Raw genomic sequence first — 26,732 nt, forward strand, 5'->3', positions numbered from 1 at the left:
GAGAAAGATCGACATCTAGGGGGCGGTCAAGGGCCAGGACTGTGTCCTCTGCCTCAGTGGTCAGCCTGTCCTCTGCATCCTATAGCCCACGGTTGCGCCGGCGCTCAGCTGCATAGAGGTCGGCCTCGAGAACTTCATCGTCAAGGCCTGCACAGAAGAAAAAAAAGAGAGTGGTTAGGTCTTCGGACTCTGAATATTCTCAGACCTACTCGCCTTCTAGGCCCAGGAAGCCTACGCCTCCTCCATTGCCTAAGGAGACTCCTCCTTGTCCTCCTACTCCTCCTCCTCCTCCAATTCCCCCTCATCAGCTCCTCCCCCTCCACCGAGGCCTACTTCGTGGTCTCTATATCTGCCACGCCTCCCGTCACCACCCACAAGGCCTCCACAACCTATGGTTCCGGTTCTGCCTCCTGTACGGCCAGAGGATCGCCCGAGGCCTAGGAGATCAAGGTCACGGTCCAGACGGAGACACCGATCAAGGAGTGACCGCCTGTCTTCGACACGATCCCGTCACCGTCACCGGAGGGACAGGTCAAGGTCCAGTCATACGGATTCTTCCAGTGCCAGGGAGTACTCGCCCACCTTATCGGATTCCCCCCGTACGAGGGTGTCACTGGTCAATGACATCCTGTCGTTTCAAGAGGTGTTATTGAGAGGGGCAGCAAAGCTGGGGATTACGGTAACGGTTCCCACACCTTCTACATCGATAATTTTCGAGACCCTACATAAGCGGCAGTTGTCTCGACCAGGGCGGGCTGGAGGAACCGGCTATGGAGCTCTTCTTGACTCCGGCATCAACAAAATCCACTCCTTCCCGGCTGCAGAAAAAGTACAGGGCCCAGACTCAGATCCAGCGTTCCTTCGATCAGACCCAGTGCCGGATTCGGTGATCATCACTGCGGCCAGGAAGCAGCGCACTACTGCCCCGTCTTCTACGGTGCCTCCAGATAAGGAGAGCCGTCAGATGGACTCAGCAGGACGAAAAGTCTGGGGTACGGCTGCTACGTCCATGAAAGCCGCTAGTGCCACGGCTCTCTTGGGTCGGTATGACCGGTCTTTGTGGGAGTCCCTGCATCAGTTTCTGGAGCACCTTCCGAGGGACAAGAGGGAAGACTTCCAGGAAATCATCAATGAGGGCATGATGGTATCCAATAAGGTTATCAGCTCGGTGGCAGATTCCTCTCTCTTGGTGGCTCATGGATACTGCCATGGGATTAATCTGAGACGCCATGCCTGGTTGCGTCTGACATCGCTGAAACCAGAGGCGCAGCAGCGAGTCGCCAACTTGCCGTTCTCTGGGTCGACGCTCTTTGGTAAACATGCGGATGAGGAGATGGCCCGCATGAAGGCAGAGGCAGAAACCCTGACGGCTGTCGGGTTGGAAAAACCAAAAGAGCAAAAGAAGACCTTCTGTCCCTTCCAGAGACGTTTCAGTGCCCAGGGACGAGGGCAAGGTCGTCAAGCTGGCCAGCAGCACCAACAGCAGCAGCAGTACCAGCGGCAGCCATTCCAGAAGCGCCAGAGGGGCAGAGGCGGCCAACAGTCCTCCTCGACGCCCAAAGGCCCGGCTGGGTCTAGGCCCTGACGGGTTATTTCCTCCTCGTCCTTTACCCGCTCCGGTGGGGGGAAGCATACAACATTACTTGGCAGAGTGAAGAAAAATTACTCAGGACAAGTGGGTGCTGAATATTGTTTGCAATGGATACAGTCTGCGTTTCGTCAGCCCGCTTCCAGCGATTCCGCCGATTTGCTTGCAGTTCCAACTGCGTGAGCTTCAGGTGGAGGGGGATACCCTGTTAAGAAAAAGTGCGATAGAAGATGTCCCTTTGTCTCGAAGGGGAAAGGGTCTTTACTCTCGGTTCTTCCTCGTGCGCAAGGACAAGAATGAGTTCAGGCCCGTTCTCGATTTGCGACAAGCAAAAAAATTGATTTGCAGGGAAAAGTTTTGCATGCTGTCTTTGCACCAGATTTATCCTCAGCTGCAAAGGGGAGACTGGCTTTGCGCAATAGATCTGCAAGATGCGTACTTCCATGTGCCCATTGCACGGAAACACCGGAAGTTCCTGCGATTTCTAGTCAGCACCAATCACTATCAGTACACCGTACTACCGTTTGGACTGAATCTGCACCCAGGACGTTTTCAAAATGCATGGCAGTGGTGGCAGCGCACCTGAGAAAGAATAAGGTGTTTGTCTACCCATCTGGTTGATCAAAGCCTCCACCTTCCAGGAAGCGCAACTGCACTTCAACAGGACAGCCGTTTTGTTGAACCAGCTGGGGTTGCACATAAACATGTCCAAGTCTGTTCCGACACCTGTCCTGTGCCTACAGTACTTGAGAGCCTCCATCGATACTCTGTCAGCAAGCGTGTCTCCTTCGGAGGAGAGACGCTTATCGATCCTTCCGAAGGCTCAGGCTCTCATAGCTGTTCCATCTACAACAGTGAGAACGGTGTCTTCTCTACTGGGGTCGATAGCCTCTTGCATCTTCCTCACGCCACATGCACACCTGCACTTGAGGCCGTTGCAGGAATGTCTGGAGGATTAGTGGGACCAGAAGCGGGGGAGCTGGGACGACAGTATCAAGCTGTCCCTCCACGCTCAACAGTACCTGAGATGGTGGTGCTCCGCAGTGAATCTCCTCAAGGGGGTTCCATTCCACAAGGACATTCCCATTCAGACTTTCATCACGGATGCTTCTCTCCACGGCTGGGGAGTGCATTCAGGCCATCTACAGATCCAGGGAATGTGGTCCCTGGGGGAATCCATGTATCACATCAATTTCCTGGAACTCAGAGCTGTGCACTTGGCACTGAAGGCCTTTCATCCGTCCTTCCAGACCAACTCCTTGCTTGTGCAGACGGACAATACGACCACAATGTATTACCTCAACAAGCAGGGGGGCTCAAGATCGCGCACACTGTCGCAGGAAGCTCAGGCGATCAGGCACTGGCTGCTAGCCAGAGTACTGACGATAACGACTATCCATCTGCCAGGTGTGCAAAATGCTCAGGCGGATGCACTCAGCAGGCTGGTGCAAGAAAACCACGAGTGGGTTCTAAACGACAAAGTGCTAGTAGACATCTTCAACAGGTGGGGCACTCTGGACGTAGATCTGTTCGCCACCGATGAAAACAGAAAATGCCGAGACTTCGCCTCCAGGTATTACCAACCGGGGACGCTGGGGAACGCACTATGGATCAGTTGGTCGAACAGCTTTCTGTACGCTTTTCCATCCATTCCCCTGATTCCGGCGGTGCTCATCAAGCTGTCTCAGTCCAGAGCACGGATGATCCTCATTGGTCCGGAGTGGCCCCGACAGTGGTGGTTCACGGACTTGCTTCACCGGTCTCTCCTACCCCACATGCGGCTGCCGTGTCGACCGGACCTTCTCACGAATTTCGGGGGGCAGATGGTGCACCCCAACCTCTCATCGTTGAGTTTGGCGGCATGGCTCCTGAGATAGAGCAGTATGGACACTTAAATCTCCCTGAAGATTGCATGACTATACTTAAGGAAGCTAAGAGACCCTCCACTAGGACTTCCTATGCCTACAAGTGGAAAAGGTTCTGCATCTGGTGCACTTCCAAGCATTATGATCCGACGACCTGCAAGGAAGAGGTCATCCTTCCATACCTTTTGCATTTGGCTCAGTCTGGCCTTAATTTTCATTTTATTAAGGTTCACCTCGCAGCTTTGTCTGCGTATAGGAAATGCCCTTCACAGACATCCTTCTTCCAGATCCCTGTGATTAAAGATTTTTTGGAAGGATTGAAGAAAGTGTTTCCTCCTGTTCGACATTCTTCTCCTTCATGGGAGCTGAATGTGGTGCTGTCCAGATTGATGAAGGAGTCTTTTGAACCCATCTATAAGGCTTCTCTGCAGCACTTGTCATGGAAGGCGGCCTTCCTTGTGGCCATTACATCGGCACGCAGGGTGAGTGAAATTCAGGCATTGTGTTGCCAAGAACCTTATACTGTATTTCATGCTGCTAAGGTTGTCAAGCGTACTCACCCTAAGTTCCTTCCTAAGGTGATCTCTGATTTCCATGTCCATCAGACCATAACTTTACCTACGTTTTTCCAGAATCCTTCCACTCCAGTGGAAAGGTCTCTCCATTCCCTGGATGTCAGAAGGATGTTGAAATTCTACTTGGATAAGACCAAGGACATTCGTAGGTCAGACCAATTGTTTGTCAATTATGGGTCGGTCAAGACTGGTCTTGCCACCTCAAAACAGTACATCTCTATGTGGATTGTGTCCTGTATTCAGTTATGTTACCAGAAGGCTAACAAGACCTTAGGGGGTAAGCCTAAGGCCCATTCTACCAGAGGCAAAGCAGCGACAACAGCTTTGCTTCGTAATGTTCCCATTGCAGAGATCTGCAGGGATGCCACTTGGAAGTCGGTCCATACCTTTGCTAAGCATTACTGTCTGGACTATGATGCCAAAGTGGATGCTCAGGTTGGGCAGGCTTCGTTGAGAAATCTCCTTGCACATTAGTGGTGTTACCTTTTTCCTCCACCACCGGATTGGTTGTTGGGATGGGCTTGCCATTCTATTCACTAGATTATGACTATACACAGTGATCCCCTACTACAGAAGGAGTCGTTTCTTACCTGTAACTCCAGTTCTGTAGTAAATAAATAAAATGTGTGTGTCTTGTAAAGCGCACTGCTACCCGGAGGCGTCCTGGCACTATAGACTGCTGGGGAACCCGTCCTGGCTTTCCCTGTGAGATGTTCCCTCCTGGGTATCTCCAAGGTGAAACCAGGCATCCCCGGCGTTTGTGGGGGGCTGTTGTGGAGATGAGGCAAGCTAATGCCCAGAGTTGCCGAGAGTGATTCCTGGTTAGAGTAGGCACCGAGGCGAGAATTGAGTTCGCTGACCCTGGTTCACGACCCTGCCGCGTCGGGAATTGAACCCTGGTCCCGGGCCGTCCTCTGCTTCCGGGTCTGCCGCCTCTAACCAGTGAGCCACACCACTCCAGTAGGGGTATCTCTGTTATAGTCATAAGCGCCCGCCCTCTTCCCCGGTGGAGAAAATGGTACTGTACTGTATGCTACAGGCCTTGGTTTATACACCTTCAAAAAGAAATGAAAGTAAAAGGACTTTGGCTGTGCATCCTGGGATACCGAGGGTCTCTGGAGAGTTCCTTAAAGGCACAGTATCCCTTTTCAAGACACATAAGGGCAGCCTATGGGGGCTTGTCTGTCCAACCCTTCCTCTCTATCATTTCAAGGATTTTGGTGAAGGGGAGTTTTCCCTGTGAGGAAAACTTGGTAAAATTGTGTTAAACCGGACATGGTGGGCTATCCTTTTCACTGTTTAGATGAAGGGGTGGCCTTTGTAGCCTTGTATATGTTAGGCTGCATTATTTGTCTTAATTCTCTCCTAAGTGTCTATGCAGGACTGCAATGAAGACAGCGTAAGAGATTATTTTTGATTGCTCCGGGGTCCACGCACATGGGCGGGACTATTCACTAGATTATGACTACAACAGAGATACCCCTACTACAGAACTGGAGTTACAGGTAAGAAACTACTCCTTACACACCCTATTGCCCACTGTTCTCTCAGAGCATGACTCACTTTATGGGCACTTTCTAGGCCCCACTGGGCTCCTGTAGTTTGGCTGACCAGATGCACTGCATATATGAATTGCATTTTATTGCCTGTGTGCTATAGCGATCATGCCATGACATTTTTATACAATATTATTATTTGAAACAAATAAAGTAATACACAGTGACAGAAATGGAGTAGCCACTTACCCCCATGGAGTATGTTGTCAAGGGGAGAACCCGATACTAAGATAAACATATCACACTAGCAGTATATTTAATGAAAGGAAGACTATGGCTAGAGGAGGTAAAATGGGAAGCATGGGTGTTAGAACTGGCTATTTCTGGTTGGCTAAGGCTGACGCCAAAGCTAGGCAGAAACCACCATTCTAGTCAGGGCAAGGGAGTCACACGCCAAGATAACCCCTGCTCACCCCCTTGGTTGCTTGGCACGGTATACAACGTTTACCACGCATTTTTTACCACGCACTACACTTACAACGCAGGCATTACCACGCATACCATTACAACGCATTGCGCTGGGGGGCGCTCTAGGATAGGGAATAAGTATAATTTTATATTCAACTCCTTCCCTAGTGTCCACGGGGACTGGAGTTGGAATATAAAATTATACTTACCACTATCCAGCACCTCTAAGCGCTATGCGTTGTAACGGTATGCGTTGTAAATACCGCGTTGTAATGGTATACGTGGTAATGGTATGCGTGGTAACGTCATACATCCGCTTGGCACGAGCAGACAGGCTTATCCCGGAGGCAATGTGTAAAGCATTTGCGCACGCACACAACAGCAACAACATCCTAGGCACACCACAAAAGGAACTCCACACAAGGTTATATAAAAATAACTTTTGTATTGTCAAAACACATCAGATAGTAATCACACAATATACATTGTGCCAACTGGCACAGGCAATATTCACAAGGGATTATTTACAGGACAGGGCGACGTGGGCGCCTGTCAGAATCAGCACTTAGTAGAAATAGCACTTCTAGAACATAGAATATAGGATATAAAATCACTGTAGCACAAATTAGCAAGTATAGCACACAACTAGTAACCACTGGTAACAGGTAAGTACCATCTACGCAACCCTAACCACTTTAGGGGAATGTCACGCAGGGAACCAGGACCTAACTAGGACCTCCTGTACTAGAAAGAACAATCACCTAAGTATCACAATACAATTAGGGGTATAAGTAAGAACACATTACACATGATGCATCACAACATTCAGAGGTGTAGGGAAGGAAAACACATGATGCATAAAACATACATTCAGCGGTGTCAGAACAAGGCACATGATGTATTAAAAACACATTCAGAGGTGCAGGGAAGGAAAAACACATGATGCATAAACCATACATTCAGCGGTGTAAGAACAGGGAAGACACATGATGCATAAAAACCTTCAGAGGTGCCAGAACATAACTCAATAGAGCAAAAACACATGATGCCTAAAAACATTCAGAGGTGCAGGAAAAACCACATAATTGCGCCAAACTTACATAAGCCACCACCTGTGGCAGTCCCTAGGCCAACTGGCCTTGTTGGGGCTAGGACGCCCTGTGTCCAAAAGTCAGGGGACTAAACGTGGCAGCTGCCCACAAAGTGCTGGGCAGCTGTGAAAAATGATGGGGCCAACGTGGGAGCCTCACAGGCTCTGAAGAAATAAAAGGTCCCCCGGAGCCTCTCAGGGCTCTAAACAAATGACTGGCCCCTTTGAGCCTCCCTGGGTTCTTTGCACAACAAAATGCCCCCTCTGAGCCTCGTGGCTCTAAACACAAAATGGCCCCCACCGTTGGAGTCCCCCTCCTGGGACTCGGAAATCTCATCGATGCCTCTGAACCTCTCGGGGCTCAAATGAAACCAATCTGCCCCCACGAGCCTCTCTTAGGCTCGAATCACCAAGTATACCCCTGAAGCCCTCGTGGGCTTCACACCAACAATGCGCCCGAAAATCAGGAGGGGCACTTGGTAGGAGGGGGCGGGCACCGGCAATGTGCCCCGACGCCCCCTCTAACAGTATTGGCCCCTTCGCTGGAGTCCCCCCGTCTGGGGACTCACTAAACCACAACTGTTCCCCTCTCCCGAAGCGGCCCACACTCACCGGTCTGCTTCTGGAGGCAGCTCTCTTCTCTGGCTGCGGGGCTCTCCCTTCCCTCTGGGCGGCTCGCGGTCAGACTTCTCCGGTTGCTCCGGTGCAGAGCGGGCCACGCGCTGGGTCAGGTGGAGGCGGGGTCGGCTCTCTTCCGCCCCCTTGATGGCGATGCACCCTCGGCCGTCGGCAGGGCTCTCCCAGGGCACCCCGAGAGGGTTGAAGCACTTCTGGGTCGTCCTGTTGTCCCGCTGCAGCCTGCCTGACTTCCGGGTCACGGCTGTGGCCAATCGCAGCGCTGCCCTGGGGTAGGGAGGCGGGACAGCGCCTCCCAATTGCTCTCCGGGCAGGCGGCTTCCTCGATCACCAGCGGCGCTTCGGGCAAATGCCGGGTGGGCACCAGCTTGTTAAGAATAAACATTAAATCGAGGTGGGCACTCGATTTGATCAGCGATCCGGGGCAAATGCCGGGTGGGCACCGGCTTGGACAATTACAGCGCCCCCAAGCGCTATGGCAGAGGTAAGCACCCCTAAGCGCTAGGGGGGTCAGGAGGACCAAGAGAAAGCGCTCACCAGCGCTAGTGGATAAATAAAACGCTTCCAAGCGCTCCCAAGCGCTAGCAGGCAAAAGAAGGTCTCTGTTAAAAATAAAGCACTCCCCCAGCGCTACAAGCAAGGTCCAGCAGAAAAGTGAAGCAAAGGGGGGCCCAGCAAAAGGTCTCCAGAGTCCAGGACATCAGTCCATCAGGAATCCAGGGGCTGGGCAGGGCCCAGGGAGGCAAGCCTTCCACTGGGCCCAAGCAGCAGCACGCCCCTGGCAGGATTCAAGTTGGAAACAAGAACATTTTGGAAGGGGACACGGGCCCTTTTTATACAGTGAATTCCTTTGTCTAGCAGGGTGCAGGCATTGTGAGAACTAGCTAGAACTGGTTATAGGGAATTCCTTTCACTGGCCAGGCTTGGGACATCAGACACACCCCAGGGGGTGAAGCCAGCATTGTCTGGGGAAAACTCAGCCCCATTCAGGACCCTCAAACCAGAGAGTTAATCCACAAGCAGGCCCAGGCTCACTCCTGGAGCCAGGCTCCAGCCAATCACATGCCAGGCACAAATTACACAAATATGCCAACTTCAAGAAGTGGCACTTCTACACTAGACACAATCATGCCGCATATATCATTGCGCAGCATTCAATCTCACGAGTTCGCACATACCAAACTTGACCCTGCACTCCCCACACATCAGGAACTACCATGGGCATACATGTTCCCCATTCATTCCTATGGGAGGGCAGGTCACTCACCACACATACACAGAGAGCTCACGCACTTTACACTGTACCACAGTGAAAAAGTGCGCAGAGGCCTAAAATCACCAACACTAGGTCACAAAAACAGGCTAGGAAAAAGCAAAAAGTCTCGGGGTGAACCTGCCAAAAGGGTCCAACACTGGGTATAGAATGCAAGCGGCTTCCGGACATGCAGACTGAGCAGAATGGGGATTGGCAGATATTTTTGTTCTGTAGATGGATGGTAATATTTTTGTAGAACCTTTGAGATACCGCAGTACATGCAGTAGAGGTCTCATGGGCATGAGAGTTTAGCAAATGAAGCAGGAGGTGTAGTTGTACGTATTATGCTTTCTGAAGTAACATTGTCTTCAGAGTAGCAGTTGTTTTAGGGAGTTTTTGAAGGTAGTGAAGCCACTCTAGGGCTTGATTTTTGTACTAGAGGTTTCTTCCAGACACTTTCTGGATTTTGCCTCTGAATCGTCTTAGCCTTCGTTGTGGGATGAAGGAGGAGCCTATCACAGTTGATGTTTGTAGGAACCTGAGGAGGTTGATAGATATCTGGATGTTTTTGCACTGATGGCAGAAGATCCTGGGTTGAATTTGGTCTTCAATAGTTGGCCAACATAGCTGTCACCTGAACAAGGAGACATGGTTATTTTTCTTTAGTCCGAAGATGAACCTTATGGCTCAGTTTTGGACATCTAGTTTTGTAATGTTTCTGTTTGGGAAATTTAGGTATAGTGCTATGCATTAGTATAATCTTGATAGGACAACTGCTCGGAACAGTGATTTTCTGTGTTGGATGGACAGGAGAGGGCTGAGTTTAGATATGGCTTATAAGTAATTACAGTAATCTGTGAAATGCCATGAAACAGAATACCTGTTTTCATACTGTAATGCAGTGTGATATTATTCCGCCCTTCAAGATGTTTGCAAGATCACAGATTCACGATTAGCCACGGATCCAAAAGATCAGACCTCACCCGATTCCACTCTTGTCACTCCACCTCTAGTGGAACAAAATGCTCCCATTGCCTAAGCATAGTTCGATTTCATTTTTTTTGCATCAATTTATTATTACTTTTACATTCTTTTCAGGAGATTAATGTTGGAGTAATTATTTGTCTTGCTTTTTATGACCTTTTTCTTGTTTTTTTACATTAATTTCAGATTCTTTTTTTTTTTTATCCGAAATTGATTTTGTTTTTTTTTCCAGCATCTAATGGGTGTGGAGCAGTGCTACTGAAGGAGCTATAGGGCCATCTTACTTTCTAGTAAGTGAGCTTACTACCCCTGACGAGGTGTTGAAATGCATCATGGTGAGTAGCACGCTACTCCATAACACAGATTAAGTGGTTAGTCTAGTGGTTATTAGTTATTGTTGTATATTGTTGGGTATTGGGTTCCACGTGTGCTCTTAGGAAACTGCTAGAAACATTTCCTCCAGCTTCTTGTGGTAGATTAAGTTAGTAGAGGTTAGAGATGATTATTAGTGAATGTTTGTGGAAGATGAGAAAAGGGTGAGTAGATGGCAGGAGGTTGGATAATGTTTGATAGCAGCCAGAGGTTGCACAGAGTGTAGGCTTATGATTTGAGATGAGTGATGAGTTAAATTGGGAAGTTTAAGTAGGCTAGAAAAGGGGAAATATTGCTAGACTGCAAGGGATGGTTACTCAGAAAGTGAGTTTGTGATTAGTGAGGAGAGGCATGTTTAGTTTGCTGACGTTTAGGTGAGTGTAAGGCAGACAGGCATGCGACAGAGAAGGCAGCACTCAAAGGCTTTAAGGCATGGAAACGATGGATGGTAATTAGAGGATCATTCAGTAGAAACGATGGAGAGGGAAAAATCACTGGCCATAAAATTAGGGTGAATTTTGTTCAGAGTTTTAGGAATATAGTGGGAGTAGGTTTTTGCGAGCAGATGCAATCTGAGGATGTATAAAGAGTAAAAAGAAAGGTTGAGGGGTTGTTACTTGTGGGCAAGTGATATAGGTTGTTGTGTCTTTGGTTTATTTTTTTATTTTATTTTGTTTCATCTGGCTTTTGGTGGTGTTGACACAATCTGTTTATGGTTACATTGCTATAGAAGATTATTTAGCTTCCTTTGACCTCATACGTGGCTTATTGTAGGATGAGGTATGGAGTTATATGGTAGGTCAGGGTAGCCAGTTCTTTAAAATTTGTCTGATGGGATATGAAGGGTTGGGCCTTCTCTGGGGTTTTCATTGAATTATTCTGTTATGATTTAGTTTGAGATGGACATTTGCATGACAAGCTTCTAGAGGCATGTGGTTGTTTGTAAAGGTATTTTGCTGTTGTGGTTCTTTCTTGATATTAGATGGTCCTGGAGGGGCAGCTGTCTGTAGGATGAGAGGCCAGAGATTATGATCATGTAGCTTCTCTGTTGGAATAACTAGATCCTACCCATTCTTCTGAACTCTAAGTTCAATGGTTTTTTAGTTTGAACTGGGAAGGTAGTGCCACCGCTGTTTGTCTTCCTGCAAGCAGAAATGATGAATCATGGTGCCTAATAATTCCTGAAACTGGAATTCCTGGTGCTGCAACTTAACCACTTCGATGCGGATGACGAGCTCAGCTCGTCATCAGGCTTACCTGCCGTGTGCTGATGACGAGCTGAGCTCGTCATGTAACGCGGTATTTCGAAAAATGCCGCATAGAGCGGGAAAAGCCGCCGCATCAATGCGGTTAAATTCCTGGGTTGGGAGCATGTGGTGATTCTTGCTTGAATGAATGTTGGTCCCTTGCCATTCAGGGCCATTTCTAGGTGTTTTGCCGCCCTAGGCGAGAATTGAAAAATGCCGCCCTCTCACTCACTTTTACTATCATCACTCCCCACCCCCCGTCATCCAGGCTACTTACACCCATTCAAAAACAACCACTGCTAAATACCACAACAAGTAGAAAAATACATGATTTTCAATATTGTTAAATAAAAATTATCATTTAGAATCACACACACACACACACATATATATATATATATATAATTTTTTTTAAAATATATATGCATAACAACAACACATATACATATGCTAAATAGCGGTGGAAGCATATTCAAGTACCACTGAGTTGGTTTTTCCAAAGTCATGCTTCTACTATTTTTTGACTCCAAGTCGCCATGATTTGGGTTAATAATATATGGGGACCACCATGCCATTCATTGCTCTGCGTGTGTTGCACCGTAGCTTGAAAGAGGATCTCCTTGAAGTTGGGAGCCAGAGTAGAGCCTTTAGGCCTGTGAAGATGCGGTTTGTATATTTATATTTAGAAGTACTTTTGCTGCTGAATTCTTTGTAGCCTTAAGATAGTTGAGAGTGGAATGCCGTTAGCTTGATCATGTTTGGATAAAGTGGATGATGTTGTTGCTTGTATCTTTTGAGGAAATCCAAGATGTGGAAAGATCTGTTTAGGAGTTTTCATTGTGTACAAAGTTGATTGAGACAGTCTGGCCACTTGAGTACTCATGGAAAGTATGGAGTCACAGAAGAAGCCAAGATTTCCTAACTATTTTGCAAATTGCTCGTGGCAGTCCCAGTTTGGCTGGCTAGAAAGTTAAATGATCATATTTTTTGCATTCACTGCAGGTCCCGATTTCAGTTTTTGAAGCATTTACCTTGAGGTGATTACATGTCGTCCATTGGTCCACTATGGTGTCACAGTTTCACCTTTGTACTCACATCTCCAGCACCTATAAGCCCATTTCTTGGTTATAGTGGCACTTTATAAATTGCTGTTACATTTTCATTTACATTTACCTAGTGGTTGGTTCTGTGTGCATGATTGTCTAGATAGCTCCAGACTTCAGTAGCCCTGTGGTGTCAAGGCTTAAAGAAAAATAGTTGCTAGGTAGGGCTTCGTCACGTGCAGAGTTTGATGAATGGGTGGTTATCATACCAATATACAGATTTGTTTGATAGAGTCACAATTTGTATAGCCTAGAAGTGTCCAAAGGGAGAGCAGTCTTTATATTGCTGGTTGTAGGACAGGCTGGACCTTAATTTGGAAACTCAAAACAAGAGTATGCACAACAGCGTAGTCATACAAGATTGCTACAAGGCCATTTCAATGGCAGAGGCATGTTATAGGAAATCCTAGTAACATACAATCATGACATATACACTCTCTCCCACCACCAATGACAAGCCTTGGCAAAGCCAATAGGTCTTGCCATCGGGCCCCTTTGGCTCTGCCAATGCCTGCTGCTCCTGCTGTACCCTGTTCAGCATGAACAAAAGGAAGAAAAAAGTGCGGTGAAGCAGCCACTGGTGACCACATCGATTTGTCTACACACACACATGCATGATGACCCTTGAATGCATCATTACACACGCATGTGTGTGTGTGTGAGAGAACAGGCATGCCACTTCCAAAATGATTTGAGTGCCTCTTTTTTTTAATTTTATTTTTATTGATCTGAAATGGATAGGTAAATATATCAAGCTGAGCAAATTCACTTAATTTAAAAATAGGACTGCGAGATGGGGCAAACAGTGGAGAGTTTAGAGGCAGGAAAGCAACCGGGGAGTGGGTAGAGGGAGGGGGAAAGCGGCACAGGGAGAGTAACACAGCTTTCAAGCGCACAAGCGAGTGAAAGCAACATGCATCGAAGGGGAAGGACGCACACAGATGCGAGAGAACAACATGGAGTTCCGGGTGTAGAAGCACAGGAGGGAGATAGCTGGAAAAGACATGCACTCTCACAGAGAACTTGAGAAAAAACTGAGTTTCCTTAAATTGACCAGGGGGAAAATACAAGTAAAGAGGCTATGCTCTGAGGAGGGGACAAACACAAGAATAGTAAGGAAGGCAACGATTAAAAAGCAAGCTAATGAGAATAACAATAAAGCCGACAAATGGCAAGCAATGAGCAGACTCAAAGCCCGCAGTAAATTCACAATGCGGGCCAGACTGGGAACCCGAAGCAGCCCCGGGATGGGGAGGGCTGAAGGGTGAAGCATGGCTGCTTTCGTTAATGGGGCTGAAATTGCAGCACTTCTGCCAAACCAGGCCCCAGTAACAAAAGCAGCCCCCACCACTGCAAAACTGGCCACCCAGCCTCACGGGGAAACGCCCGATGCTCGCCGTGACCAGCCCGGCCCTGTTCGCAACAGGTCTTACACTGTCTGTTATGCTCAAGAAATCTTACAAATATAATGCTTTGAAAAGGAGCTCAATTAATAAATGAGTTCTTTGAAGGCAAAGTTAAAAAAGAAAATGTGAAATTCCTAAGATGTGAAGACTGGCATGTAGTGCAGATGAGTTCAGTGATCAAGCCGAGAACGAACAACAGACTTTCTGTTTTCTTTACAGCTTTGGAAATTAAAAGCCTAATCCTATATCAGGACCAGATAACTGCTAAACTGGGAGAAAGACTCCTCATCCCATGCCACTATCAAACAGATGACACTGTCCCACCTGGCGCCGTGCGGGTAGATTGGGAGGTCATCAAAAAAGACAATGGATTGCCCATTCCTGTGATCCGGGCTCTAGACTCGCTGGTTGAACAATTGCCGGAGCCCAACTCATTCGCTGAAAGAGCTCAGATGTTCCTCTCCCTTATAGCTTCTGGCAACTGTTCGCTTCTCATCAACCCAACATTCCTGAATGACAGCGGTACCTACCGGGTCAAGATCTTCCTTGACGGTCGGCCTTATGACAAATCTCCATCTACTAACATCCATATCACTGAGCGAGACCGAAGAAGAGGTAAAACAATAAGATGCTGTATCTTTATTTGTTATGTTTTCAAATCTGGTTTGCACACTTTCTGCTAAAGGTCTCAATTCTGTACATATTTTTGAAATAGGATAATAATAGTGTATTCGCTTTTATGTTCTATTGAATCTTTGGGATGGTGGTATAGTAAGCTACTAACGAGACGGCATGTCATGCTTTTGCCACGTTTTGGATCCCTAGGAAAGCAGTGGACTTCCACGATGCAACACCCAACCTTATTCCAAATAGCTGATGCAGGACTACACCGCGTCTGACTTATGTGCTTTTTATTTCAGACCAGGAGCCCAGGGGGTGGTTAGAACACGGCACAAGTAACAGCCCTGTTCTACTCTGGGACTGATTTAGAGTTGAGTGGTAACAAAACTTCCTCCAATTTGCTTATAATATGGTAAGTTCTTTGTTTGTTCTCCACAGCTGGGCAGAAATGCCTCTTCCATACAACTCTTACTATGAAGTTAATTCAGCTGGGTGATTCTCCACAGAGAGGGAATCTAGCAACACATGATTCAAGAATTCCTCCACAAGCCGGAGGACTTTCCGTTACCATTCAACTTTAAACCAGGTCCTGTTTGACCTGAAGTGTGTGAGGGGAAAATACTTTGAGCGCCTTGAGTGTGGTTTTTGTTAGCACAAAGTGTGCTGTTGCTTAGATCTTCAACCCGGGGTAGTCCTTGAAGGCGCCTAGAACTAGTACTAGAGGGATTGCAAAAGCAGGAAAAACATCATCTGAGACACAAAAACATAAAGAAACAACAAGGAAAAGTGTGTAAATATAAAGGATGAAATATGGAAGAATTGTAACCCTTCCAGTATTGTGTGTGTATTACTTCTAGAGTCATGAGGCTGAAAACCACATGGACATGAATGCTTTGGTGTGAAGCGTTGTTCGCAGACCATTAAACTGGTCTATGCTAGTTCTTCTGTGGAGACTGACGCTTTAGTAAAAGGAGGTGGTGATGAGCTGTGGATCAAAACTACCTCCTTACACATCGATTAGGGTGAGACTTTTTCAGGTTTATGTTTCTCATTCTCATACTCACTTGAGAAAGCATCTTCAGGCCACAGATAAAAGGGCACACTCCATCGCCCGACCATGGTGCTAAATGGGGTCTGATCAGAGCAGACAATGGTTTGTCCCTCTTAACAATTATCAACCTTAACTACAGTTTTCTGTTTTGATGCCTTCAGGAAAGAACCATTTCGCTGCAAGGGCCTTAAATAATGAACCCAAAGAAGATGAGCAGAATCTGGCAGCAGAGGGGCCGCAGGACAAGCCGATGGAAAACCAGCAGAGTGCCGCGACTGGGGGAGATTCACAGTCCAAGCCGGAGAAAAAGAAGCAGAGTGCCGCAACCGGGGAAGAATCACAGTTCAAGCCGTGGAAAAACCAGAATAGTGCCACAACTGGGGAAGATTCACAGTCCAAGCTGGGAACTAATGAAGGAGCGGAAGCACCAGAGCCCATGCCACAAGCAGAAGCTCCTCCCAAACTGGGAACCTCACCTTCCAGGCCAGAAGCAGCAAAGAATCAGGAAAATGAGAAGGCCCCAGAGGTCTCGAAGAAAACAACAAGTAAACCCTTGCCTACTGGTACAATCCCGCTGGATCCGGCTCTCTTACGATTGGCCGAAGATCTCCAGCTGTTCCACATAAGGACTAAGATGCCACTGAAAGTGATTGGGGCGATCTCCATAGCACTAATACTCATCTTCTTTCTCGGCTGTCTCATGGGATGCGTCTACTGGTACGTTGAAACTGCTTGCGTATTCTTATTTAATGTGATTAAAATACTGCCCTATAGCCAGAATCTGGAGCTCACTGTTTCTTGAGCTAGCCACCCATCATTGCATGATAAGTCTCGTCCACTTTACATATCTTTGAAGTCCCTTTCAAGGTCGTATAATAAAAGACGGATTTGGGGAAGACAAGATAGGAGTGCACTTTTGATTCAGGTATACTCAGCTACATTGCACATCTGGATTGAAACCCTCTTGCATGTCCGAGATGTTTTCCTTACTTTTTTTGAATTGTGAAAAGCCTCACTGTAGAAACTACATACAGCTGCACCGCCTCCCCTCTGCTTTTTATCATTGAGACAGCATGTGGAGAGAGATATTTCCCAAAAATAGCAGCCAGATTCAGAGGTTGGTAATGACAATTCTGAAATAAACCAGGGATCCTTCGTACAAGTCAGCAGGGTCTAGCCACATAATTCACATTCCCTTGATGGCACATGTCCCACGGTTAGAGACTCTGCCTTGCCCATCAAGCTCACCAGTGAATGGTCCTAACATCATCACACCCCTCCAGTGGCCAATTAGATGCTCGGTTTGGAATGGACCTTGCACTATTTTTAGCGGAGTAGAACTGTCAAAGACGGTCGTCGAAACTTATCAAGTGTGATCATGAAGGAGATCTTTGTTGTATACAGTGCTTGAAAAGAACAAAGCCTTTCCTTTGCAATTAATAGTTATGCAAATATAACAGTCATAGGGCCATATGTATCAAGCTATTTAGCATTCGCAAAGGCCGAAATTCTGCGAATTTCGGCCTTTGCGAATGCTAAATACCTAAATGGTATTTATCAAACATTTTTGCATCAAAATAAGGAATCGCAAAATTTGCTATTCCTTATTTTGCGATTGCACTTAAGGAATCGCAAATTTTGCGATTCCTTAAATGCAATGTATCAAAGAAAAAAAATGCCATTAAGGAATCGCAAATTACCACCAACTTCTAGTTGGTGGTAAGTTGCGAATTCTTTTAATAATGCTTTTTTCAAACAAACCAAAGGTGCCATATGACGCCCATACATGCCCTTAGGGCATGTATGTGCGCCATATGCCCCCAAATGTCTTTTTCAGGGGTGCAGCAGGGTGTTCTTGAGACACCCCTGCACCCTTGAAAAAATTCCTAATTTGCGATTAGCTAAATTGCTAATCGCAAATTGGCCCTTCATTCCTATAAGCCTCCTGGCCCATAGAAATGAATGGGTAATTTGCGATTAGCAATTTGCTAATCGCAAATTAGGAATGGTAAGGAATCGCTATAGAAAAGCGATTTTGTACATACATACCGTTTTGCGAATTCCAAATAGCGATTCCTTAAAATTCGCTATTTGGAATTCGCAAAACGGAACTATGATACATATGGCCCCTAGTGAGCAAACATCCACTCCTATTCTCCTGGCACGGCTCCTTCAAAACCATGTCAGTTGCATCATTTAAGATCGCGCTTGTTACTATCGACCTCCAATATTATTCCATACATTACACAAGCCCAACTCTTACATCACAGGATCAGTACAATAGTAGTCTTTACCTTACATCTACTTACCTTGACTTACCCTCTCATTTAGGGGTTAGGTCAATGTTGTGATTACAATATTATTGTCATGCAATATAACATATATAAAATAGAGGGGGTATACCGTCTGTGGCCTATGCTATTATCCAATAGGACATGGTTTGCGTTGCCTCAGGGGTCTTCAAAATGTTCAGAGTTTTTTTATCTGAGCTAAACTCTCTCAAAAGGGTCTGGAAGGAGGAAAATAGATACAGATGTGGGGTCTCTGGACTCAGCTCTTGCCCAGCACTAGCCTTGGGTACCCCCAGAAAATAGTCCAGGACTAGAATAAGAGGTATGTAGCCTCATAATAGGTGCACTCAAAACCCACAACCCAAACAAATGGGACTTCAACAAGTAATGTCTCTGATGTATCCGATGTGCCTGCTGCTAAAGTTCAGGTGTTTCATTGTCTAAAGTCGGAAACGGTGAACAAAGTTGCAATTTCTGCAGTCCAGCTGCCAGTGAACGACTCTGCTTCTAGCTCTGCTTAAGTCGTGACAGATGGAGTGAAGAGCCAGTACTTACTAGTTTGATACTTTTTCTTGTAGAGGTTGGTATCATGTAGCCCACTTCTTGTGGTCAATGTTTTTTTATAGTGAAAACAATCAGTAAAGTTACTGCTCTAACCAGTACCAATCAGGATTTCACATGTTGGTTTGTCTGCAACCACAAGTATAACGAAGATAATGCCACAGTTCCGAATTCAAGGTGATGGACATGAAGGCTGCTTGCCATCTGGTGATTTTGTTAGAAGAGGATACAGGGTGTCCTTGTGCATAGGATGGTCTAGGGAATATGTAAGCTCACTCTTTTTATCTGCGAAGGTGTTTGCTCCTCACCTCAGATGTTGCTCCCCTTGATTCTTGCTTCTTTTCCGGCAGCTGGACAATGGCGCTCTCACTGGTTCTGAGTTCTTTCTCTCTCTCTCTCCCTCCCTCCCCTCCCCTTCCCTCCCCTCTCCTCTCCTCTCCTCGCTCTCTCCTCTCCTCTCGTTCCCTCCCTCCCTTTCTCTCCTCTCTCTCCTCTCTCTCTCCTTTCCTCTCCTCTCCTCTCCTCTCTTCTCCTTCCCCCTCCCTCTCTCTCCTCTCTCTCCTCACATAGTTCCTTCAGTCATCTGGGCCTTTGGCAGGACTTCCTGTAGATCTGAGTCACTGTCCAGGTCCTTGGCAGACAGGCGACCTCTCCCTCTGTCCACAGATAACGGCAGTAAGGCAACTCCTCAAGGTTCACAGACTTAGGCCCAGTCTAGAGCGAGATTTTCAGCTAAGCAGATGTTTCACACTTAGTCCTTTTGTCCTTTTCTGCTACAGTGGTGTGCAGACCTCCTTGGTGCAAGACAATGAACCACTTACTGGCTCAGGGCACAAGAACCAGTACCCTTCTGGTGTTCAAGATGGGTCTGCACCATTTCAAAGTTTGTGTGCGACTACTCTAGTCCTGTCCCTGTTGTTGGGCACTTTTCTGCAAGCTTCTGAGCTTTGAGTCACAGCCTTAGTCTTCAGCCACATCCATTCTGTTGCTGAGGTATGTGGCCACAGAACAGGGGTAGGTGAGTTTCACCCAAGGCGGGGGAAACTATACATAGCAAAGCAAAAGCCACCCCCTGCCCCCACACATCAGCTTTCAAGTAGGAAGTTTACAGGCAGAACTGACGACTTGTTTACATACTTTAGGGTATTTATGAGATGAATATTTCCAACTTATACACATGTGACCACCATCTTGTGAAACAAGTACATGAGGTTCATGTGGGCCTCACGTTTGCCTTTCCACCCTAACCCACATAATACACAAACAAAATATGTAGCTCACAGACATGTTCCAGAGATGATGACGGCAACAAACACAGTTATGTGTACTCAACAAACTTTACTTGGGAGAGGCAGTAGGGAGTCTACCCATAAAGGCACAGAAATAAAGCCCTGTACCACAATCCAGATTCACACTGCCACCATCACCTGTTGCAACATCCCTTCGGACGCCTTCACTCAAAAGGGGAGTACATTTTGCATGTAACCTGGAGAAGAAAGACATGGAGCACATCCAGTGGAGCCTAGTGTAGGAAAACACTCAGGCTATGCCATAAAACTCTTAAGGATGGGCAGCAGGACGGGCAAAGTTCTGTAAGAGAAGTCTTTTCTAACAAATTGTATGAAAAAGAACAGAGCAAAAAGAGTGAGTTATTTGGCACTTGATATGTAGTACAGCTTCACCAGAGTGTTTCAGAGGTGTATTGGGAGTTCTGCCTCAGAGATGGAGAGAATGTGCAAGTTGCTACTCATGACACCAAATCTGTTGTGTGCAAAGGGGGCGGTGTACCAAACCCTGTACTATGACCATGCCTATACCTCTAGTAAGCAATCTAATTATTATTAAAATAGATTTGTAGAGCGCGCAGCTACCCAGAAGGGTCTCCCAGCGCTACAGGCAGACAGCAAGCAGATATGTGAATGAGGACGGAGATAGCACAGCAACTACCCACAATAACACGGAGCTCAGTCATGACAGCTGAAGAGCAAAGTCTTCAGGTCCTTACGATAAGTAAGTAGAGAGTGGCAATTCCTGAGGGCTGCAGGAATAGAGTTCCAGCATTTCGGGCCTAAATAGGAAAAAGAGCGACCCTTCATGCGGGGCTGATGAAACCTGGGAGTGGTAAACAGTTCGAGGGTGGCTGATCTTAGCGGTCGGGTGGGCATGTAGGGTGACACAAATCCATGGATGTATAAAAGGGCCAGTGTCTGGCTCAGAACATGTAGCATAAGGCCTTGAATGTAATGCGCTTATCAACCTTAAGCCAATGTAATTTAAAGATCAGCGGAGAAACAGAAGCATATCTGGGCAGCCGAAAAAGAAGGCGATCAGCCGCGTTTTGAATGATCTGCAAGAAGTGGATCAAAGATTTGTCGACGACAGATACTGTACATTCCCATAGTCAAATCTGGACGTTACCAGGGCCTGCAGCACCGTTCTCTGGGCTGCCGCAGGAATCAGCCAGAGGATTTTCTTGAGAATGGAGACGCAGGTGGCTGTGAGCTTGGAGACCTGTGGCTTAAGGGAAAGTTTATTTTCAATAATGAAGCCGAGATTCTTAACCCTATTAACCGGAGTAGGTAATGGCCACAGTGAGACAGGCCAGTGGTTAACACCCAATGTTCGTTTTTTTTCCCCCAGAATCATGGCTTCTGTTTTGTTGCCATTGAGCTTGAGTGCATTTCTGTTCATCCAAAGGGCAACATTATTCAAACCTAGCCTGAGTAGTGAGGGATCTTGGTTTTGAGCATCAGATAGTAAAACAAAAATGCCTGCAATAGCATGGGGTAACCTTTTCTAATATGAAAAAACACAGATTAGCAGACTAGAATGGAGTTGCTGACCGAGCACTGCTGAGGGTTCTCTGAAGGATGTGAAAAGTGACACCATAGCACCCTGCATTGTTGCATTAATAAATAGAAGAAGGACTACAGTTTTACTTCAAGCTAGCCCGCAGATTGACAGTGCTCCTCAGCAGAGAATTACAGAACAGGCAATAAGAACATACATAACATGCAATTTTTAAACCTAGCAGCTTGCCTGTGAATTAAATTGCTTTCTTGAAACAACTGCTAACTATCCCTGCTTTGTAAAGTATAAAAAGCACCTCCCTCAGCTTTCAGTTGCCCCTCTCTAAAAACTGGGACAGAAGCTACCCTTCCTGAAATCTGGCGGGACAGCAGGTAAAAAACAGGGACCTTCCGGGCGAATCCGGGATGCCTGGTCACCCTAAATGAATGGCACTTTTCCACCTCGGACAGGAGCGACACGCCGCTCACTGTCTGTATCTGGCCTGATACATCCCTTATCTCATCTGGTCAATGATAACCACCTCTGAGTGGGAAAAAAGCCAGTCAAAATGTTATGATACACCAAACCCACCTCCAACAGGAAGAAGGTAGAAAAGACCGAACACACCCGAGACCCCCATCAACTCACCCTTAAACATCTAGAGGGACGCCCAGGAGCATAACTCTCAACTGAGGCGACCCCGCAACCCACACCATCAGCACCATCAGAACTTTAAACAAAAACTGATCTGACAGCATCCCGAGTCACTTTTCGCAGACTCCTACCACTGCCCCTCCAAAGGAAAGGTAAAAACTGACCTTATCTTCCACACTGAGAGACATGAAACATGGAAATCCATCCTCAGATCGCACCTCAACATTTCAAAAACCACCAACACCTCGTATAGCAGCAAACTAACATTATGACTCCCCTACCGCTCAAGGCGTACTGGAAATTCCACTCTGACCATCTACTCCAACAACACAGTCCTGATACAAGCCAACAGCGACAATCTAGACACACTTGACACCCTCTTCCCCTCTCTCCGGAATACACCCTTTCACGCTCCTCCTCTCCCACCCTTACTCCCCCCCGGAGGAAACGAACCAGCCATTTGAACTCACCTACTGCTTTGGAACTCACAACTGTACTCGCCCCTCAGTACGCAGCCTCCCCCCACCACTCCCAGGGAGAGCACGTCCCCTTCACTTCCCCTGTCTGGTTCTCCCCCCCACCTGTCACCCACATCTCCGATACCCCCTAGCTACCCTGCATGCCTGCCTTCTTTCAACACCCCACACTCCTCACACAGAGAGAACAGTAACCATCCACTCCCCCATCAGCTCTCACCGCCACCCGCCACATACCGCTCCAATACTACCTAGCAACCCCAGACGCCCCACCACATGACATCCCCCTCACCATCCCCATAAAAAACAGGACCCCCCTACTTCTGACCCTCGGCTCTCACTCCCATCCACAATTTGCCGACCCTCACCCCCTCCCACCTGCCGGCTCCCTCCACCTGCCGCCCACCCACCCCAATCCACTGCGAACAACCAGAGCACCCACCTCCCCACACCCACACGCAACAATTCTTCTACACCACAAGTAGGCCCCTCACCACACAACATCACCCTTACCACCCCCAGAGAGAACAGGACCACCCTACTGCCCACCGCTGGCATTCATCCCCATCAATCACCTGTCAGCACAACACACGACGTCCCCCTCACCACCTCCATAGGGAACAGGACCCCCAGATGCCCACCGTTGGCTCTCATCCCATCCGTCACCTGCCGGCTCTCACCCTCACCCGCAACCTGCCCTCCACTCTCTCCTCCTCACGCCAAACAACCTGAACACTAATCCCCCTGAACCAACAGGCAATATAACTCCCTCACCCCAACAAGACCCCCACCACCCTGCACTCACGGCCCCGCCCAGACCCACCCAGACAACACAGCCTCCACTAAGCTACCGAACACCACTATACTTCCTCCCCACCCAGGCCAAACACACCAGCACAGGTCCTGTCCCGCTACCTCAACAAATTAGAGACTGAGCAACGACTTTCCTCGCTGGAAACCCAGATAACTACTATAATCCGGGGCCTTAGTGAAATTCTAGCCGACCTTGCAGTGCCCCAGCAACTGCTCCACACTCACTCCTCCATCACTCAGACACAACAAAGACCGCCCACTATCCCCCCCGGAGATGGGTAGCTAACCCCCTCCCCAATCTGACCCAGAGACCGAAAAGAACTAGATACGTTATGTCTGAGAGCGATGAGGCAGATCTCGCCTCTTCATACGACAATCTAATTGCTGTCCCCCCCAATCCAAAATCCAGGTGATCACCGGACTAGGAAGAATCCAAGCACCCCCTAGCGCACCTAGGCCACCCGCCACCCGCACTAACATCCCCAGGGCCCCCCTTACGAAGAAACCCAAAACAGAGATGACCCCCACAAACTGCATGCTCATAAACTGCAGATCAGCCACCAAACATGCCACAGAACTAGCAGAATCCATCCTCACTCATGACATTGACATAGCATTCATCATCTAAACCTGGCTTAATTATTCCTCCCTTCCACTCCTGGACAGCCTCGTCCCCCCAGGCTTTACAATCACCAACAAAGACAGAAAAGACCAAAAAGGAGGAGTCTTAGCAATCATCCACAGAGACAATATTTCTGTGACGGAACCAGAATCATCCAACGACAACACCTTTGAGTGCCTAACTGTCAACATCCACACCACTGGAGTCAAGCTATCCTGGCTGATGACGGCTGATAGCCAGAAACCGGTCCTAGAATGCTTGATTCCAGAGTCCAGGGAAGACATGGCTTGGCAGTTCGGGCTGGACTGTTCCCATGAGGCACAGGGTCAAGGCTGATTTGCATATGGCCATGTCTGAACTGGGGTGGTGTGGAGTACAAAAAAACGATGGATTTAGGCCCAGATCTCTGTACTGGGGTGAATGTATGACATTGTTCTGCATTCTGTCCATCAATTGTTGTTTTTGCATTTAACTGTCAACATCAACACTTGCAACAAAAATCCAATAACCTGCCACCTTATCTACCACCCCCCAGGCAACTCCACCACTTTCACTGAACACCTGTCTGACCTAATTGCCCACTGCGCACTACGGGATGCGAACAAACTTATTCTGGGCGACCTCAACCTACACTGGAATAAAGATAATAATCCACTAATCCAAAACCTGAGCGAGGTACTATACAATAACAACCTCCCGAAACACTGCATAAAAACAACCCCCAACAAAGGAGTAACCCTAGATGCCATCATAGCCAATCAAGACACTGTGATGATAAACCACACCCTGCCTGTAGATTAGGCTGACTACCACCTAATCCTCTTCCACCTCACTCAGCAAGCCACTTTATACCCTCCCACCCAAATACAGACCAAATGGACCAGGAATCTCACTCAGATCAACATGACCCACCTGGAAGAAAAAGTCAACTCTCTCCTCACTACCTCCTCGGATGATCTATCCACGACAGGACTCACTGACCACTGCAACACATCCCTGACATCCATTCTAGATCAGATACCCCTCTGAAACTAAAAAAACCCAGGAACATCCCCTCTAGATTCAGGTTCAATACGGACATCAACCATGAAAGGAGACAACTTAGAGCCATAGAAAGACTCTGGAGAAACATCCCCTCCGCTAGCCTTCTCGAACAACTCAAGGCAGCTCGGAGAAAATACAAAAAACACATCCACAATGAAAAAAACAACTTCTTCTGCTCCGCCCTGGACAATGCAAAAAAACAGGCCCAACAAACTATTTAAAATCATCAAGCAACAAACCACTAAGCCCCCGTATCCTCCACCCAGGCCTCCAAGGAATTGTGCGAAGACGAAGACAAAATCTCCAAGTTTGAACACTCCCTAGACTCCAGTACCGATCCCTCCTGTGAAAGCTTGCCCCCAGCTCCAATAGAAAAAACACTTGCCTACACCACACAACTACTTGGAAGTCCTTCAACCCCATCACGGAAGCCAAGATTATCAAGCTAATCTCCACCTCCAAGCCCGCTTCTTACCTCCTCTACCCTATACCCACTCAACTGACCAAAAAACTCAAACTCTCCATAGCCCCATTCTGGTGCAGAATCCTCACCAGCTCCCTGAGATCCGGCATCATACCTGAATGACTTAAAGTCCGCCAAGTAACGCCACTACTAAAAAAAAAACAGGCCTTGACCGAATGGACCTGAACAACTTCAGACCCGTCTCCAATCTCCCCCTCCTATCCAAAATCCTCAAGTAATGTGTCCTCTCACAACTGACTCAACACATTGACAACATCAACCTTCTTGACCCCCACCAATCGGGATTCAGAAAAGGTTTCAGCACTGAGACGGCGATCCTCAATGTCACAGGCAACATCCACAAGTCACTAGACTCCGTTCAATGCTGCCTTCTCATTCTCCTTGTCCGATCGGCAGCCTTTGACACAGGAGATCACCAACTTCTCATCAAGACTATACAAGAAAGGGTTGGTGCTGATGAGAAGGTCCTCCGCTGGTTCACCTCCTTCCTCCAGAACCGCTCGCAAAAGTTACAAATCAAAACCTTTACCTCCGACCTCCACCCCGTCAGCAGAGGTCTGCCCCAAGGCTCAGTGCTCTCACCACAACTGTTCAACATATAGTGGAGAAGTGTGGCTCACTGGTTAGAGGAGGCAGACCTGGAAGCAGAGGTCAGCCCGGGACCAGGGTTCAATTCCCGGCTCGGCGGGGTCTTGAGTCCTAAAATGTCCATGGACTCAACAATTCTCGCTCCGGTGCCTACTCGATTCACGGGTTCACACTCTGCGACTCTGGGCAATAGCTTGCTTAATCTCCACAACGGCCCCTCGCGGCGGGATGCCTGGCTTTCACCTTGGGGATACCCTGCCGGGGTTATCTCACAGGGGAATACCATGGCGGGTTCCCTAAGCAAGCGCTTAGAGACCGGTTGGTGATTTGCACAACATAAATTCCTGTACATTTACATTTACATTTACATTTACATATACATGGAACCCCTCACCACCATACACAAAAAGGCGAACATCCACTTCCACCTACACGCCGATGACACCCAGATCTATCTAGAAACCTCCTCCCCTAACGACATCCTCAGACTCAACAACACTCTAAAAGAAATTAAACACTGGCTATCCCAAAATCACATTAAACTCAATCAGTAAATAACCAAGATCCTCCTCATCTCCAACAAAGAAGAGAACCCACAAATCACAGAATGTCTTAAAGCTGTGGATGCTCTAAACGGTAATCTCACCCTGGC

The 26,732-nt window shown here is 47.6% G+C and overlaps 1 protein-coding gene across 1 annotated transcript in view; it reads left to right on the forward strand.

Moving 5' to 3' along the window:
• Nucleotides 1-391: 391 nt before the first annotated feature.
• Nucleotides 392-26,732, forward strand: part of LOC147678891 (uncharacterized) — a 94,874-nt gene continuing 68,533 nt past the window's right edge. The window contains exons 1-3 of the mRNA XM_086944685.1: nucleotides 392-1,313; nucleotides 14,305-14,700; nucleotides 15,919-16,474. Of these exons, the coding sequence (XP_086800811.1) occupies nucleotides 392-1,313; nucleotides 14,305-14,700; nucleotides 15,919-16,474 (1,874 nt within the window). The remainder of the gene's footprint in view (nucleotides 1,314-14,304; nucleotides 14,701-15,918; nucleotides 16,475-26,732) is intronic.

The sequence above is a fragment of the Lissotriton vulgaris genome, chromosome 11, assembly GCF_964263255.1.
Source record: "Lissotriton vulgaris chromosome 11, aLisVul1.2, whole genome shotgun sequence".
Lineage (NCBI taxonomy): Eukaryota > Metazoa > Chordata > Amphibia > Caudata > Salamandridae > Lissotriton > Lissotriton vulgaris.